General features: G+C 40.3%; 3 protein-coding genes and 1 long non-coding RNA gene across 13 annotated transcripts; 2 read left to right on the top strand and 2 right to left on the bottom strand.

Annotated features, from left to right (window-relative positions):
* The first annotated feature begins 116 nt into the window (after positions 1 to 116).
* Positions 117 to 4,666, top strand: LOC124174897. 4 transcript variants are annotated; one of them, XM_046554517.1, is made up of 11 exons: positions 117 to 258; positions 508 to 823; positions 884 to 1,053; positions 1,131 to 1,348; positions 1,426 to 1,780; positions 1,892 to 2,098; positions 2,183 to 2,302; positions 2,416 to 2,649; positions 2,732 to 2,903; positions 3,005 to 3,204; positions 3,341 to 4,666. In XM_046554517.1, the coding sequence occupies exons 1-11, from the start codon at positions 240 to 242 to the stop codon at positions 4,333 to 4,335; spliced, it is 3,006 nt and encodes a 1,001-aa protein (XP_046410473.1). In that variant the 5' UTR covers positions 117 to 239; the 3' UTR covers positions 4,336 to 4,666. The 4 variants fall into 4 exon arrangements, with proteins under 4 accessions (XP_046410473.1, XP_046410472.1, XP_046410471.1 ...); XM_046554516.1 differs by having other exon boundaries at positions 2,717 to 2,903; XM_046554515.1 differs by having other exon boundaries at positions 1,892 to 2,302; positions 2,717 to 2,903; positions 3,344 to 4,666.
* Positions 4,667 to 4,872: 206 nt separating this feature from the next.
* On the bottom strand, positions 4,873 to 8,166 carry LOC124174901. 2 transcript variants are annotated; one of them, XM_046554535.1, is made up of 6 exons: positions 7,737 to 8,166; positions 7,183 to 7,449; positions 6,792 to 7,108; positions 6,522 to 6,693; positions 5,971 to 6,342; positions 4,873 to 5,475 (listed from the first exon to the last, which is right to left on the bottom strand). In XM_046554535.1, the coding sequence occupies exons 1-6, from the start codon at positions 7,821 to 7,823 to the stop codon at positions 5,068 to 5,070; spliced, it is 1,623 nt and encodes a 540-aa protein (XP_046410491.1). In that variant the 5' UTR covers positions 7,824 to 8,166; the 3' UTR covers positions 4,873 to 5,067. The 2 variants fall into 2 exon arrangements, with proteins under 2 accessions (XP_046410491.1, XP_046410490.1); XM_046554534.1 differs by having other exon boundaries at positions 4,873 to 5,478; positions 7,737 to 8,165.
* LOC124174915 lies at positions 7,413 to 8,507 on the top strand. Its single transcript, XR_006869031.1, has 2 exons — positions 7,413 to 7,476; positions 7,619 to 8,507. It is a non-coding gene; the product is annotated as an uncharacterized LOC124174915 (long non-coding RNA).
* On the bottom strand, positions 8,222 to 15,561 carry LOC124174898. 6 transcript variants are annotated; one of them, XM_046554518.1, is made up of 4 exons: positions 15,200 to 15,561; positions 12,503 to 12,795; positions 11,346 to 11,625; positions 8,222 to 10,896 (listed from the first exon to the last, which is right to left on the bottom strand). In XM_046554518.1, the coding sequence occupies exons 2-4, from the start codon at positions 12,675 to 12,677 to the stop codon at positions 9,360 to 9,362; spliced, it is 1,992 nt and encodes a 663-aa protein (XP_046410474.1). In that variant the 5' UTR covers positions 12,678 to 12,795; positions 15,200 to 15,561; the 3' UTR covers positions 8,222 to 9,359. The 6 variants fall into 6 exon arrangements, with proteins under 6 accessions (XP_046410474.1, XP_046410479.1, XP_046410476.1 ...); XM_046554523.1 differs by having other exon boundaries at positions 15,237 to 15,561; XM_046554520.1 differs by lacking the exon at positions 15,200 to 15,561 and adding an exon at positions 14,662 to 14,751.
* Positions 15,562 to 17,915: the final 2,354 nt, after the last annotated feature.

Here is a 17,915-nt window from a genome sequence, read left to right as displayed (position 1 = left end):
ACGCATCTGAAACGCTCACAATCAATAATGAATACTGATTTATTTCAAAGAAGCCAGGTTTATTTTAAAGTGTACAGACAAGTGGCTGTTGAAGAGAATTTTAGTTATGCGTAAAAGAATCCATAGAAGCTTTATAAGCCATTATACAATGTACGTTACTCTGCAGTATGGCTAATAAAATTAAACAGAATCATGTCTGGCTTCCCAGCCGACAGATTGTCTGATTCGCTCTTCTGGATATGTTTTATTTGTTTTGCGGTATGTAAGATTAATTTTTATTTATGCAAAGTAGTGGTTTTTTTCGTATCAAATTTCTCGTAACTATCAAGCTTGAATAAATACTCGTTGAAAAACTCGGAAACAATTCCATTTCATTTAAATATTGATTTTGATCTGTATTGCGACAGCTATAGAAAAATTGTTTTCTATGTAAGATAAAGTAATCCATTTAATACTCTACTATCTCTCAATTGTAATGAAAAGTTCATCAATTTCATTTAAACACAGCCATCGGCGCATTCACTATTCTTTCGACCTGTGCAAGTAACTTTGTTCGAAACCAAGACATCTGTGGGCAAAACAACGGGCGACGACTTTATTTGGAACTCGGGGAGCGAGGTATTCTTTATGCGAAAAATGTTACGTTTGTCAAAAATGCACCCAGACAACAAACATCACGAGCTTACGTCACCAACAGTTCACACAATCAGTGCAGTTTGGAACTCGTTTCTTGTCCATCTTGTATCATCACCGTGACATTTAAACACCTTGAACTATCTCACCACTGTGGAGATGGAAGTATGACGATAGACAACCCCTGCAGGTACGTTACAACACCAACTTTACAATCAATCGCCGCCAATATCTTAATTCATTTCATTAGGTGCGATTACGTCTGGATCGCAGAACCTCCATACGAAGATGTATCTGGTACACCGTTTTGCGGCTTGTACACACCTCTCACGTACAGATCTAGCACGCGTACGTTATCTATCACTTTGTTGTACAGCAAATCACACAAGCATGCTTTTGCAATGGAATATACAGCTGAGAGTGAGTCGATAACTCATCTACAATAAATTCAAAGGTTTATCTCCCATTATTATAATTTAACGAAGTCATTTTTTCAGGGAATAGGTTACACTTGACAGGTGCTGATATAGTGACCGGAGTCGCAAAAACACTAAACAACACTGGTGGTGGTATACTAACTTCACCATTTTTTCCGGCGCGTTATCCAAGGGATTTAGGAATGGAATACATAATAACATGTGCAGCAGAAGCTCCTTCTTGTCGAGTCAGGGTACTCTTTAGTGATTTTCAACTCGCTACAGTTTCTATCGTTGAGGTGAGAAAGGGTATTTGATCATAATTTGTCAGTGCCATATCCTTGAAGAGTTTAACGTTTGCAATTTCAATCCATAGTTTTACGACTGGAATGGACAGCGTCTGGATGTTAGCAGCGGTGCTAGATTTCGACCACCGGTTATAGTCAGCTCTGGACCGTCACTTCTCATAAGATTTTATGCGAATGGAGGAACTGGTCTGGGCTACAAAGCATTCTATTCCTTTGTCATTGGTCATTTATACGACAAGTCAATACAACCCATCACTGATTGCGGAGGGTACGTTGAGAATTTGGGCGGAGCCATTACAATGATGGACATGGTCAATCAAGGAGCGAAGACCTACGATTGTGTCTGGTTGATCAGACCTCCAAAAAATTTTCTCCACATGAAAACTCATATGTATTTGAAGGTGGTCACCTTTGCTGACATGGGTAAGCCTTTTCTCTGCATGCTGAAAATGGTGTGTAAACAGAAAACCAAGTAAACCCTATTTTTTCGTATTCGTAGTTTTGCATATTCCATATAATTGTTCAAATTTACAGCTGGCACCACAGAACTGACGATTAAGCAAGGACCCACATCTGCACTTTCTCCTTTGGAGATTCTTCGGCATCCTGCGAGTCAGTTACAACCTCCTAGATTAAGAGAGCACATTGCCCCAGTTGCAAGCGGCTTTCATGTTAGCCTGAGAGGAACTTTTGGTCCCACTTCTAGGCTCGCTATAGCGTATTCTGCGTTCAGTTACACAGGTAAAAATAAATTGTTCACATCTATATATATGTCTACTTTTTTTACATCTACATCCTTATTGTTGCTTGTACGATTTTTAACAGATTGTTTCACGGGATCAGATTTTCTGTGTCAAAACCACAGATGCATACCAAGTCAACTTAATTGTGATGGGTTCGATCACTGCGGGGATGACAGTGATGAGCCAACAACTTGTTTCAGAAGTAACTGGCGCTTTAATAATATAACTATAATCAGTACTGCTACATATCTTTTCATTGTTCAGTTGCATGAATGCAAAGAAAGCTAAATAAAATAAGTTCTGAATCTTCTACAGACTGGGGAATAGAGCCACAAGATGGAAAGTGGCACGTGAACAAGGCAAACTACTACTTTCCGAAGATCGATCGATATCCAGACCTGAAAACAGCTACTTTAGTATTTGTAGCTAGCAGTCTTGGACTTATCATATTAATATCTGCACTGATTGTCTTACTTTATAGAATGGGTGCTCGTGCTCGTCAACAGAGAGAATTACAGTCACGCTTGCAGACAATTAGCGAGCTCCTAGGTATCGCAGCTTAGAAAGTCAATCAATCTAATATTAACATAAAATATCATATGCTTATTTTGGACAGTTTTTGATATTACAGATGGAGCACGAATTGACGAGATCACTGTATCAGATGATCCGCCAGTCTATGAAGCTCCTCCAGGTTATGACGAGGTTGTAAAGATTGGACTGGAATCAGAGGGTACTAGGCGCAAGCGAAAAAAGTCGTCCTACAGACAACCTCGCAGCAGAAGTACGCCGAATCAACACTCGTGAGTATCCTATCAATATATTTACAGTAGATTCATAGATGAAAAAATGTCTCTAAGCGTAATTTCACATTCATACATGTCTTTTTCTTAACATGCTGAAGCAATGATTTAGAAACACAGTCCACATCTCTGCTAGTCCGGGATGACGCAAGTATAAGTAACTGCAGCCAAACTACGCCTGTGCTAAATGAAATCAGACAATCAATTCCCGAAAGTCCACCACCGGCGTACGTTACTCCACCAGGGACAACGCTTCGAAATATTTTAATTCCTGTCACAGCTTCGCCAACATTTTATAACGGTACTGATACAGTCGATTTCACATTTTCTTGGCAATTTCATTTTCTTTTGTAAACACAGTCTTGCAGTGTCTCCACTTTCAGTGTAATAATCGAATTACTAAAGTAATTAGGCTGCTATTTATATTTCCGAATCAGAAGAGGGGGAATACGTGACGAGTATGGAAGGTAGCAGGGCTCGGTACTCATGGATTAACGAGACTAGCACAAATGCAACTTCACTACCAGCATCAGAGGAGCCACCAGCAGACGGACCCCCTTCGTCATTGGAAGCGCAAACGCTTGGTGCGTATCTGCAATCTTACATCACAGGATTAACAGAAAATTCTACTCTGCAGCAACTCCGCTCTCAAGATGCATCAAGGGACATGAATCCAGAATACGAAGAAAAGTCAGAAGAAAGAGGAGATGTCGTCAACATTGAGCCAGAAAATTGTGCATGCGAAGGGGCCTGTGGATGTGCAATTAATGAATGCGAGGGTGCGAGAGAAGGTGAAAAATTGTTGGACATCACATCTTCGATCGATGAGCCTCAAAGGGATTTTTCGACTACGAGAAACGCAATTATCAAATTATTAGGAAGTTCTAACAGTACGATGACATCGTCAGGGAGAACCAACCTCAACTCGACCACAGTTTCAAAGTCTTCTACCCCAAATTCAACTTTGGGAAGAGCCGCAGGTTTACCTGGTCTCAGAAGCCCGTCAATATGCTCCAAGGATAGTTTCATCACAAGAATATCAACTTTGAGCTCGAAATACAGCAGTGATGAACCACATTATGAATTTGATATCGTCTCTGAAGTAACCAGTATTGGAGCAATGACGAACTTGAACACCGTGGCAAATACTCCAAACTGTACTCCGCGAATAACAAGCCCGGTTTCTTCCAGAGTTGGAAACCACATCACCTGCGATATGGAAAGTCTGTACGAAAGCGTGAAAATTCTTGATTCATTTCTACTTGCAAGAGGAATACCTATTCTTCAATGCCGCAATCACTCCACAGAAACTTTGCATCATGTGGGAACGGAGTATGGAACCTGTGGAAATGGTGCTTCCGGTGAATCGAGTAATCGAAATGTTACCGCTTCACGCGTTTGGCGCTCTACCGACGATACCCTAATTTCATAATTCTCGTACCCAGGGGGGATACATCTTATAGGTACAAAGATGAATAACTTGGAATTATAGGTAGGTAAATACCAAAATGAAAAAGTAGAAGCATTTGGAGGTGGAGAGAATCGAAATAGAATATTTTGACTAAATGGCTGTGATTCTGTGAGTGATGAAATGGGGAATGGCCCGAATAATATTTACGTCTTTTATGGATCTTAGATTAATATTTATCAACCATTTAACCAACGCGTTGTGAAAAAAAAAAATGATTTTCATTGATTTTACGTGATAATATGCTAACAATTATATATCGCGATGTAGAAAATAATAAATACCGTTAACTATTTGTCGAAGATTATTACGATTATCCGCATTACAATTTCGCATGGAATATTAAGCTGTGACGGCATATGAAGTTCTGTAACTAATTAACTAATAGATCTGATATAACTTGAATATACCGCAGCTCACATCTACTTACCCTGTACTTATTCTTTGTACGACGTTCGTCAATTACAAAATTTCTTCCCTTACACCACTTTCAAATTGATGTAATTTTGCGCAACTTTATTTGCTGAAAAATTTATATGCGTATAAAAGAAAAAAAATTACCAATTTCGAGTACAATCATCAGTAGTAACTACACCTTTGATCAAAACCCAGGCCATTTCGACTCTAATATATCTCATTCTTAATTACCTAAAATTGAAGCCAAATATACGACTAAACAGCATGTATCCAATGAAATTATTTCCGCGCACTGCTCGGTTTGGGAATGCTAGACTGTACGTTGGCATACTTTCTAACTGGTGTGAGTTTCCGAGTTGTAGTCGTGGCCCCCGATGAACCTGGAGACGTCGCAGTTGGACGGCCGCTTGCAGGAGCAGCTAGTCGATTGGCCCCACCTCTGGAAGTCCTTTGGGTTTTTCCGGCTGTTCCTGCAGGATTCGACAACGCTGTGGTCGAGGCTCTTTTTGAGAGAGAGGCTCCGTCGCGCCTCGAGGACGTTGGCGTTGCTGGCGCGGCTAACGTCGTGGCGTATCTTCGCATTTGAGGTCTAGCAATCGACCGGGATGTCGTACCATCACGCGTCAAATTAGGAACACTTCCGAAGTCCGATAAGCACCGGATCGGGCGAACATTGTCAGACACCCTCTGCTGAAATAAATCTCCGAATTTCATCGGCTTCCCGCTTTGCACACTTAGGATTAGAGCTGCCTAAGACTTGTGACGAATTTCCTTACGTTTTTCGTACATGCAAACTATTTACTTATTACGCACCCCGGCGACAAGCCTAACACAACTCAAAAATTGACATTTTTTAATTCGGACCATGTTTGGAGTCGCAAAGGTTGAATTGATATGCTGGAAAAGGGAAATTTTGGTAGTTGAAAAATTGGTCGTCACAGAGCAGAGGTAACTTCCATAAGCATGCAAGGCCTTTACTCATAGTTATTTGCTTCTACTGAAAAATGACAATTTTTTAGTTATGCCACCCTTGTCGCCGGGGCGCGATTTCACTTCTTTAATTTAACGGTATTGGTAACAGTATTCCTTCATCTTCGAAGCTTTCCATAGAATCTTACCTCGCATTCCAACGACACCACATATCAACCGCAATTTACCCCCTCGTTATTTCTATATATTTACCTGAACAACGTTGAGGATAGCCTTAGAGGCCTTCGAGACGTCCCCGATGCTTGAAGGGACTTGGTCATTTCCGGCGACTAGCACGATGATTTCACTAACGACCTGCTGAATGTCCTGCAACTTATTCAGCAGCAACGACTGTGCGAAAACAGGCGACAATGGGCTGAGTGTTCTACTCGGTGGTGGACCCAACCTTGGACCTTTTTCAGCGTCGCTCGCAGCACCATCCTTAACACAGTAGGTTCCGCTGCGAATTATCGTCCGCTCGGGCCTCACATTTTTTTCTCCCCCTTCCGGCTCCTCGAATACGAATGTATCCGACCTCTGGAATTGTTCAGTGTAATTCACTGCAGGGCTGGACTTTGAGATGAACTGTGAAAAGTAGAAATATAGATGTGCGTCAGTACTCTTCCTTAATGACGAATGGCTCCTTAATCAGGCGTTATAATACTGTTGTTGTAACAATAGCAATGGTGATGGACTCAAAGTCAGAATAATCTTGAAGTTTGGGACTGATTCACAAATAATTTTAGAAACTGATTCCCTTTCACCTTCTTGTGCCCCGAGGGTGGGCCCTCGACTATGGTTGCATCAGGATCAGCGTCTACATCCATGGCCGTTTCTAGTCCGGAGCGACCATCTTCCTTTGGGGTCAATTGCCCCGGTTCCGGAAGATCGTCAACAAAAGCTCCAGAGCCGATCAAGGTGTCCAAAGACCTGTACCTGTCGAAAAAAGAAAACAAAAAATACAACAGTTTTGTAGTAATAATGAAGTACTGAGATACGAAGGACGTTTCTCCTCGATTCTAAAGTCGACTGACCTTCCGGGTATTGCCGTCTTCCCGTCAGACGGAGGAGCTTTTGGAATACAAGGCGCACTTGGGGTGACAACCGTGATGCCAGCTGTAGCCGGAGTCTTTACCGAAGATTCGCAATCAGATTTCACCGACTGTGTAAGGGCCTCCTGCGCCTCTGTCATTGATACTACGGTCGATTCGGTATTAACTTTTACCTCATCGGTCTGGTTCACGTTGTAGAATTTTCCAGTCACTCTTAGTAATCCGGCGATAAATTGCGAGACGCTCTTTGAAATCTCCTGATTCGCTCGGGCTATTGTGAACTCTACAGCTTCTTCCATCTGAGGAAGTTGAAAGACTACCATGTTTTATGCTGATATATATTATAAATATGTTTGTAGTTTCTAAACCTTACCCCTTCACTGCCCGGTTCGCCGACGGTCCAGGATTTGTCGAGGCCGTAAGGAAGTGGTGGACAATTGCACGAGGACGTTGCAGCCTCCAGCTCCATTCTGAGCCCTGAACGAGGACACATTATGATCACCCGGCACGCTGGTGAATCCGCAGGAACTCCTGTGACTGGACACATTTCGTTCGGCAAGCACCGGTCCATGAAACGGACGCGGTAACCAGTCGCTACCAAAATACGAGCAATTTCCACTGCGTCGGGAGTAAACGGGACCTTTAATATCAATGTCAATGTCAGACCGTAAGTCTTATCGCTCATACTGCAAAGCATATTACGAATTTACTGGGTGGGAAAATGTATTCCAGCGACACAATAATGTGCAAGTATATGATTATTACGGTATACCTACGTTGGGAAGTGGCTTATAATTAACGAATTTCAGGATTATTTAGCCGTTATCTACAGTCAGGTTAACTCCATGGCATTGGATTTGAAATTCATGAAAAGACGAATTCTTGGTCTGAGGGGTAAGGATGCAGTGAAGTCATGAACTTGCTTACCTCTTCTTCTGGGTTTGGATCCTCCTGGTTCAGCCAATTGCTGGTCCACAGCAACATCTTTCTTTTGAAGGATTTTTCGTATTCCATTTCTCTTCGTAATGTATAAAAATTTCTCAATCTTTCTTTATCTTTGGAAAGTAACAGTCTGTCGCTTTGCTTTGTTCGTCCTCTAGATGTCTGTTTCCATATTCGACGTGTGTAAACGCAAGAGGTAAACGAGGTATAAGGCACGAATCATGTTTACGATCGGTTCAATCGCGTTTCGAACGTGAACGCGACCACAGTGTCAGTCAAATTCAAAACCATCTACGCGAGTGTTCGATGCTAGTCGGGATAAACAGAAATATTATTCTACGTGCGATGGTTGGAGGAGTGAAAGTGTGAACACAAAAGAAATTCGCACTTCTATTCATACTTGGCTGGGTTTGAGTGCGGTTGTTGGATTATTTGTCGCAACGGAGAACATCATGGACACACAACGGATGTACAAGAACTCATAGTATTTATTAAAATCATTTTTTTTTTTACTGGTATGTAAAAGTTACATTTTAACGCGCGCAAGTTTCATAGCTTACAGATATAAAGATCACATTAGTTGACTTGTAAATTCTAGGAAAAACTAGGAACATGATTATTCAGCATCAAGTTCAATTTCTTCTAATTAAATGTATCAAGCATCAGAATTTTCTCGTCAATATTCAATCATCGTAGAGAATCATAAAACACTAGGTTCGACATAACGCTTAACAATTTAGTGAACGGTATTATCTGTTGTATAGGTAAAAATATAGACGTCCTTGCAGTGTTATTGGCATATTTTGTAACAATTTAATACTGAATACAGCAGTTAATTTAATGAGATAACCGTACAACTTTGGTTAGTTACATACTTTGATTGACTTGGGCGGTATATCACAATAACAATGTTTTATGTGTAACGACTCGGGTTGAAGGTTCGTCCGCATAGGATTTCAATAATTAATTTCAAAGTACAAATGTCATTGCTGATTTAGTTCGCAACATGTTACCAGATTTTAGCAACGGAATCAAGTCCAAGACACATTTGGAAACAGCGGGAATATGTGTTCGTATCTTTTGTGATATCGTAATATGAATTTATGCAATATGATACCTTGACAACTATATATTGCAAAAGCGAGTCGCATTATACTTTATACATCGTTGACAGATACTTTACAATAATTACCAATTTTTATGCAACCACATCAACTATAAAAATCGCGGTTTTAAAAAATTAGATTCTGTTTTGGTAACTTCTCACCAACAACGTCTGTCACTTACACAAATAACAGTTCTACTTACTTACTGACTATCACTAATAATTTTACAGCTAATTACGATTAGTGAAATAACGTAGATGAGATTTTTAACTAACAATAAGGATATTATTTTGTACTCATTATACTACAGGTACTGCAATTAGTCTATCAATATGGTGTAATTCACACGCACTGCGAAAGTTGTAAAGTTGAGAAAACGGTCGGAAAATTGACCGACGTCTTTCAGTACACCTCTACAAATAGCATTTACCTTGAAGTACTTGTAGCGGAGAATAATTTTCTCATTTTTGTTAGAACATAAAGTTCTGTCCATCGGTGAAGGTTAATCACAATAGCAAAACTGTTTCGGTCCAGCGTGAAGACATCCAGCGGTACTCGCGTACGAATTTATTCGGGTGACTTCGTTGTCAACTATAGTCAAACTTCCGTCCTCGTCGTACCGTATCACAGCTTCGAATTTTCCATCTCCCGGTGTGACTTGGAGGTGGTACAAAAACTGCCTGTATCCGACAGTGCCGTTCGACGAAACGGACTCTAGCATCTCGGTGACCCTGAGAATCTTTTTCAGTCTTAGTTTGTAGCAGATCCTCTTCCCCCCGGAGTTCCTGTATCGCTGAACGTTACTGTCAATGTAACTGACGATCTTGTTAGCAGTCTCATGGGCTAATTCATTACTGACACCGTTATTACCGAACATCGTACACGCGCACCAAAGACGACTGACTCCCACATCCTCGCAACCTCTTTCCTTTTTCGTCTGGCTGAAGAGAGACTGACAGTGCGGGCAACCCGAACTTGCTTCAGCCTCGCCTCCAGCCCGAGCCAGGATGTCCCTCAAGGTCTCGTAAAGGTCGAACGGCGATGTTAGAGTCCTTCCGTTAGCTCGAAGGGCCTCGAGGGCGTCCACGTTATCCACCTTGAACCACTCGGGTAGCCAAACGTAGTTGAAGGGCAGTTTATCCTCGTACCAGCCGTGAATGGTCTCTCTAAACAAGCCGTATCTCGTACCGTGATCGCTGAGGAAAATCACCATCGAATCATTGAGAACGCCCTCGTAGTCAAGCCGCTGAAGGATCTCTCGTATCTTGTTGTCGACTGCGGATACACCGTTAATGTTATCGTGGCTCATGCTGTTCGTCCAGAAGAAACCGAAGTACGGAACCCCGATGAAGGTCTTCGCAAAGTCCAACGCGTAATTGAAGACCCTGATGGCGCTGAGATCGGGGCCGGTGCAGTAGTAGTTGTTGTCCAGGTGCCTTTTTAGCGGAAGGTACTTTTCCGCCGCGATAATGTAGGGACGGAGGTAGAAGTCGGTCGGAGGATTGACGAAGCCCGCTTTGTTGTAGTGGAAGGTGCTTATCTCGGCCGTGTCTTCTCCGTAGGCGGTTACGTAGCTCGTGTTTTTAAAGGAGTACCATATCATCGGGCAGTTGTCGAGGCCGAAGGACTCGGTCGGTTTGCACACCTTCATGGCTTGGGAATTGTTCATGCCAGTCAGCATCGCCATCAGATTCGGGAACGTGTTCTCACCCACCTTGTTGTATCCCTGGAGCTCGATCCATCCGGTGTCTTTCAAGTGCCGCGAAGTAATCGGCATCGAACGTTCCAAGTTCCAACGCGCTACGTTATCGATTCCCAGCAGAAGGACGCTCAGCTTTCTTGTGCCGTTTGACCTCTTTCTCTGCGAGAGTTTTTCGCTGACCATTTCCGGTCGCAATAGCGGATGAACGTTCTCGTACACCGTTCTCGTATTCTTCTTCGTTCGGGGCCTCATCTCCCTCGCTTTGCATTTCACCAAGATGACCTCCACCTTGGCAGGAATAATCGCTTCGTCTTTGAACTCCGTGCAGGAACCCAGACTGAAACGGAATACATAACGATATTATTTAGACGGTTGTTTTTTCTACCAGACAGCTAACTGTTTACCCTGTTTTATACCTCGGTCAGAGTATTATGGGATATTTTTCTTCTCCTATAATTTATTCGAATATGATTGTACAACAATATCTCACGTTCGGGAATCAACAAAAGTTTTTTTAATCACTTTCGAGTAGATTTCGCTAATAAATTTCCGCGAGGAACGTCGAGCAATGAAAGCAAACGCTGGCCATTTATTCAATGACTATAATCAATGCGTGCCCGTGACCTGAGACTACGCTGGTTACGTACAATTGTGGTCTAAATTGGAGCTCGTTGAATTAATAACGAAAAGGTCTACTGTAACGACGGGTATTATCTTGGCTTGCCGAGTATCATAACCGAGAGAATGAGGCGAGGAATAATAATTGTAGAAATAATTACGATTTACCTTATTTCAGAGTCAATATTACGATCTGGAGTTTCCGAAGGCTTCGGTCTGTGAATCGGAGCCCAGCAGCAGGACAGGTCGACATAATTCTTGGCCAAGTTCAAGTTTACTCTCAACGCCAGTTCGCCGTTCCGCATCTGGACTATTCTGGTTAATAACGCCGTCTTCGTACAGGGTTCAAATTTTTCCTTAGTCACAAATTGACGAATCCACGGATCCAAAGGATCTCTCTCTGGGATCCGACATTTTGAATTGGACACGAGGAAGCCTCTGCCCTTTCCTGGGGTAAGAAATAAAATATTAACTTGCGTGTGGTATCGCTATACAGGGCGTCCCAATTTAAAAGACGCATTACATTTTCAGCCAATCTAATGGTCCAATTGGAAAATGTGTCCTACAAAAGTTATATGGTTCACAGGGGGACACGTGGAGAATGTTTTAATGCTGTCGAGCATCATAACTGGTTATGCCGTGGAGGATGGACCAGTGTTTTTAAATTGAATCATACATTTGTATTGTATCTCACGAACTATTACCTATAAAAAAAAAATTAAAATTCGCGAGAATCTTGTACATTTTCGAATACAGAATATTTGAGTTAAAATAAAAATGTATGATTTCATAAAAAAGAAAAAAACTGGTCCATCCTCCACAGCATCACCAGTTATTATGCTCGGCCGCATGAAAAAAATTGTTGATATGTCCGCCTCTGAAGCACACAACTGTTGTATGACACATTTACCAATTAAACCATTAGGTCGGCTGGAAACGTAATGCGTTTTTTAATTTGGAACACCCTGTATATATTGATGAAATGACCTATCACTACCATGGGAAGCTCCACCTTTTGCACGATTCTAGTGGGTGAGTAATCGATTACGCGTTAAAGTCGATGTGACTGAATTCTACAGCGACTTCTCAATTATGCAGAGCTGATTACGTTTCGACGCATACCATCAATGCTTATCGTCACGGTGGCACGCTAATTTATACTGATTCGCATTCTCTATAAATTAATCGCGCTCACGTTACTGTGAAGTTTTACGTTTCAGATAAGCCTCGTGATAACCCGCTGTTCATAGGACTCATGCTTCGTAACATTTCATTTTATGAAAACAAGGCAGTGAGTATATATTTACGACGAACGTGTTTCGTACCTTCAGACATGTTGGAAGATATGTAAGGTTCATCTTGGTAGCGATTCAGGTAAACGAAGCTGTCCGAAATTAGATACTGTGCTGCGAAGAGCGTCGATAATATGAGGATCGCTGAGAACGCGGGCCTTCGGCAGATGCATTGGGCCAAGTACCAGAATCTTGGGCCACAAAACATTTCTCCGCGTTCAGAGCTCTTCTGCACCCGTGGATATATCGAGGCACGTCAGAGTTGGATTCCTGATGGGTAGGTAGATTTTCTCCATAAATTAGACGTCGGATTATGTAACGAAATCCTGAAACAGTTACTTTGGGATACTGAGGTCCGTTGATGGGCCAATCAACAGAGCAGAACATGAGTGATTCTGTGACAAAAATACTAGCAGGATACCGACTGTGCAATCACGCATGAAATACAGTTCGTAATTATATTCTGTCATATTTTCTATTCGCAACGATCATTTATTAATTCGTTATAAATATTTAAAAGCAAATATCATGTATTTCCGTTATTTTTTACTAATTAAATCAAAACTAATGAAACAATCTTGATCTTACAGAGAGGTGGATTGTAAAGAGTCAAAATGCGAACGAAATTAGCATTGGGACGACTCGATTGGATCATTAATAACGGAGAAAAATTGAAAAAAAAAAAAAACAAAAATTGATAACTCTGCTATTTTTCAAGTTGTAGCGCGGGTCCTCCGCGAAATAGAAGCAATTAACATGTACTTTACGTGCGCATAAAACAGACGCTGTCGGATCATTAGTTTTTACACAATTGCAATTTGAATTTTTTATCGCACCATCTTGCAGTACCTATGCCGGGATGCGTCATGGATGTTGCGATTTAAATTTTTCAAAAGTATTTTGAAAGTAAAAGTATAGTTCTACGAAACGTATATTCACATTTTGCGTTAAAACGCTGCGAAAAAGGTGAAAAATGATTGCGAACGTGACTGAAAACGGCCGAGCGCGTGTCGCGTGAAAGCGGTTCAGTATAACGGGGACAGAACGGCAGAGGAGGAGAAGCGCATGTATAGTAAATATAGTTCATTTACACTACATGGTCAAGATACAACAGTCGGTAAAAGTGCTATTAGCAAAATTACCCGGGTGAAAATTTCGTGCCTGCTGTAAAGAAACTGTAAACATTAAACATAACCTTGAGTTTAGTGCGTTTTGGCTCTCGAATCGTGTTTAGAACCTTGGGAGAGGTGCCTTTTTCATGCACGGACCTCACGTGAATCATCGCATCCTATTATACAGATTATATATTTTAGTTCTGTGTGCACTACACATCTCACGTGAAAGCTTATTCAACGACTTTTTCTCTTTCAAAAGTACTGAAATACAATGTATGATAAGTTAATCTTTTTCTCATTATGAAACGACGACTCGTTGGTTGATAAGTATGCAATGTGGTCATTCAGCGGACGTATGATAATTTTGTTGATTGTTATATCCGGTCAAATAGATTATACTCGGCGTTTCTCATTACACACTTCACTTATGATTACAGTTTTATCAAATATGTATTAAAATCTGTTTTTCAAATCTACAACTTTCGTCAAACGTTTCGGGGTGCTTTGAATTTTTTCACGAAATTTATTTTTCAATGAACTAAAATATTCGATCAATCGAACTGTGTCCGTTTCATGAAAATTAGTCATTCAACAAGCATTAATTGTTATGACATTTTACATGCAGAGGTTTTAAAGACGTCCTATTCCGGATCTAAAGTACTTTTCATATGCTTATTGTAACGTAAGTATGAAGACTGGTGGAAAGATCCTTTAAAAACGCCTATTTTCGACACCTAGAGCGCTGTCGTCGATTTGCTTTGCTCGCTCAAGCAATAACAGGTTATAAAATCTATATATAAGCTTATCCTTTCACTATCATGCAGGCGGCCACATGGTAGCTCCTGAGTGAATTGTGATTCACATTGCGTTCTACGTTAATATCATTAGGACTTTTGAGGCTTGAGCAATTAAGACGCAGGGTTTCCTCTCGGATGTTCAAAAAATATTCTTGCAAGAAACATCAGCTCATATTTTATAAATCCAATGTCGAATGGAATTCACTCACTTTTTTGGCCGACTCGCGATGCGGTTCCTACTGCTGGGTTAAATGTCTAATCATCCTTAAAATTTACGAACCTTCTATTTCCGTAAAGCAAAAATATATCGACATCCCATCTACATAAACCGGCTGCCTTCCAGCTATTCACTCACACTAAATTTATCCCCACCGCTCAACCTTGAAAGCCACAGTTTTCATAGCTATACTCGCCTACAGGTATAAAACGGAGTTTAAGTAACTGACAGTTAAACCCAAGAGTAGAGAACGACGGTCAAGCACTTCGCTGGCAGAAACGCAGACAATAAATGTGCGAATCCGGTGCGAAAGTTACTTTGAGGTGATCGAAAATTGTCGAGCAATGGTTCAAAGAAGTGTTTTCAATAATCGTTGATCACTAATCTGATATTCTAATCAAGAGTAAAAGTAACCGGCCAATAATTTCCAATTATCAATACTTATACTGTTACAAAATATCGACAAAGGATTTACGTAGAAATTCAATCAGAAACGATATTTCCGTGGATATTTCGTACGTGAGAAACCCTGACGGATTTACTTATAAAATTGTGAAGCAATTCTTAATTATTTATCGTTAAACTCGTTATTTATACTCACAATTTATTCTAATACGAATATATTTTAATCGCTTTACCAACAAAAAAGCTCGTTGAGAGAATTTACGTGCGGCTAAATTCATTGAAAAAATGTGTCCATCTCGTTGAAACGGCAGTGAATGTCACGATGACCGAAAAATAAAAGATACAAGCACTAAAATTTCAGCAGCATGTTCCGTACAAGCTTCACTCTGATTTCAGTTGAAATATAATACTTTTCTCTCCTTTATTATCCACGGGAATGTCTTTTGCGGAAATTGAGAAGCCGGAAGCATGCTTCGAGACGCGGTTAGTTTCAGGCCACAAGTTCGCGTGCTTCCGTGCTGCAAGCCGGACAAGAACTGTCGGAGACGTGTATGTACAAACTTTAAGCATGGAACTTGCTTACAGCAGAGTGCGCGATGTTCGTGAACTCGAGAGCAGCGTTGCGCCGGTTTAGAAACCACTCCCGTAACTTTCCCGTCAATAAGCTGGTCCAAGCTTCGGGACGCAGTCGCGAAACACTGCGAAAGATGAATCGTCTCACATACAGAGAAGCGCACAGTTTAAGGGAGAGACGGAAAAAATTTCATTCCTCGCTTTAACGACGTGGGATAATTTTATTTATTTATTTATTTCGCCGTACCTTCGCTTAGGAATTACCAAAAATATTACCGTAGTTTTAATTTGGTGTTAAAAGTGTGAAAACAATTTTTTATATGATTGAAAATTGGTAGTTTTGCAGAACGTGAACTCCTGCAATTCTAATTAAAGTATTACAGGTGATTTGCGAGTTAGATAATTGATCAACTCACCGAATACTGTTTACAAAAATATATTCTAGAATCAGTAAAATTGGTTTCGAATTAGTTCCGTTGAGTTGCTTGATGTTTGTTTTCGATACATAGTTGTTAACGATGATATTCTGGAACCTAGTGTGTATCAGCGAAAAGATCGTGTCAGACTGAAGAAATGGTTTTCGGATATTTTGATAGTTGGCGATAGGAGGAGCAAAAAGGAATTTTTATCAAGGATAGGAGCTTGATAATGCATTGGGATTTATTCAGGATACAAAGTGGAAGAATTGTTTAACAAGATGGATTAGTCGCGAAAATGTAGGAGGGATGTTAGCGCGGTAGATAATTTTTTATAATTCTTAGATCTGGAAATGATCAGGTTAGTAGAGGGTAGTTTTTACGGTGACAGTTGAAAGTGATAGAAACAATAGATAGAAAAATACTGGAAAGTCACATACGGAGTATATCAAAGAGATTGGGAAAGTTGTCATCTGGTCGCCAAATGTGCGACTTTATGGTACGAAAGTGAAAGGTTTTTTTTATGCCAATATTGTCCCTTGGGTTTGTGAAAGATTTAGTTATAAATGCTTACAGTATATTCACGATTAAATTAATCTTACGAATCTCCCTATTTCAGTTGAAACCTATACGTTGCAACAGTTGAAAATAACGTGGCATAATTTATATTTATTACAGAGTAGTTTTTCAGTCGCTATAATAAAGTTTAAAAATACTCATCGATATTCAAATTATATACATCACTGTTATCACGTTACCTGTTTGGGGTTAACGTCACATATTACAAACACTAGCCGTCGTTTACTTAGCTCAAAAAAATTTACTTACTCAGCTGTACGTGATCTTCCACCTCATCACTCAACGCTTGAATATTTCTCGGTTCGCAAATTATATCTGTCACACTCTTATATCATACTCCTTTATAAAAATCATCTTCCATTCTCGTTCTTCGAACAGAATATCTCTATTCCATATACTCATATTTCATCTCGTATATTCTCTGTTTAACTCTGAAAAATTGAAACGTCAATCATACTTTCCTCCTATGTTAAGAAGAAGATGGCCAGTTTTGACATCTGCTGCCTGCTTCGTGGGAGATTAATTTTTTCACACCTACTGCATATTTATACCGTTTGTGTTTAAAGTCTATACACTCCGAGCGTCCTCGGATCGCCGCGGCTTGTTGGCGTTGAACGAGCATTTTGTCATGTTTTTTTGCTAGAAACTGATGTTCATTTCACGTTTGAAAGGTTATACCTCCTCCTATCAAAATGTTCTTATTCGAAGTTACAAGAGGGTCCTTTCATCGCGGTAGCAAAATATTTTCTGGCCTGAGCAGAAGAAATCAATGAAAATTGGAGACAAATTTTATATTAAATATCACAAAATATAAGTTGGATAGATCCAGACGTAGAGACGTGCATTTATCCATTATTTCATCCATACGGAATCAGAGGCTGGCATCCTATAGGATCTTTCGTCTTGACAGGAAGTTAACTAACTAAGGTACTATTGAAAGCGTGAGCGGTTCTGAATACATGAAATACAGATTAGCTACTCGTAAACATGAATTTAACATATTTTTATTACGGCGCCTATTACTTCAACAATGTGATGTGGCTAATTATGTAAAAGTGGAACAAGGTCGATTAATTGTAAGATTGTGTATTGATAATCGAAAAACAATGCGTTCAGAAACATATGAATCGTTAAGAGACTGTTCAGAAAGTGTTGCACACGATAAATAACTTTAAAAAAACTTAGCACATACAAAGACAAAGACAATTTTCATGATAAAAAATAATAAATAATCAGGACGTGTTAATACTTTACTAGTATAATCTCCTTACACGCCTACCCACGTCCAATATTTTTATAAATAATATCCAGGCGAATTTTACACCTACTTCTTGTTCGTCATCT

Source organism: Neodiprion fabricii, chromosome 2 (genome assembly GCF_021155785.1).
Source record: "Neodiprion fabricii isolate iyNeoFabr1 chromosome 2, iyNeoFabr1.1, whole genome shotgun sequence".
In the NCBI taxonomy this organism is placed as follows: domain Eukaryota; kingdom Metazoa; phylum Arthropoda; class Insecta; order Hymenoptera; family Diprionidae; genus Neodiprion; species Neodiprion fabricii.
Note: the sequence above shows the minus strand (reverse complement) of the source record. Positions and strands in the feature narration are given on the sequence as shown.

What these genes read in the sequence shown, in the direction of transcription:
- LOC124174897 (XM_046554514.1), top strand. An exon ending in ACGATAGACAACCCCTGCAG is followed by an intron (nt 824 to 883) that starts GTACGTTACAAC and finishes TCATTTCATTAG; the next exon opens with GTGCGATTACGTCTGGATCG. An exon ending in TTCGCCAACATTTTATAACG is followed by an intron (nt 3,205 to 3,340) that starts GTACTGATACAG and finishes TTTCCGAATCAG; the next exon opens with AAGAGGGGGAATACGTGACG.
- LOC124174901 (XM_046554534.1), bottom strand. Translation starts at nt 7,823, where the DNA reads ATGGAATACGAAAAATCCTTCAAAAGAAAGATGTTGCTGTGGACCAGC. An exon ending in GCGAACCGGGCAGTGAAGGG is followed by an intron (nt 7,109 to 7,182) that starts GTAAGGTTTAGA and finishes CAACTTCCTCAG; the next exon opens with ATGGAAGAAGCTGTAGAGTT. An exon ending in AAGACGGCAATACCCGGAAG is followed by an intron (nt 6,694 to 6,791) that starts GTCAGTCGACTT and finishes TTTTTTCGACAG; the next exon opens with GTACAGGTCTTTGGACACCT.
- LOC124174898 (XM_046554518.1), bottom strand. Translation starts at nt 12,677, where the DNA reads ATGTTTTGTGGCCCAAGATTCTGGTACTTGGCCCAATGCATCTGCCGA. An exon ending in ATCTTCCAACATGTCTGAAG is followed by an intron (nt 11,626 to 12,502) that starts GTACGAAACACG and finishes TTCTTACCCCAG; the next exon opens with GAAAGGGCAGAGGCTTCCTC. An exon ending in AATATTGACTCTGAAATAAG is followed by an intron (nt 10,897 to 11,345) that starts GTAAATCGTAAT and finishes ATTCCGTTTCAG; the next exon opens with TCTGGGTTCCTGCACGGAGT.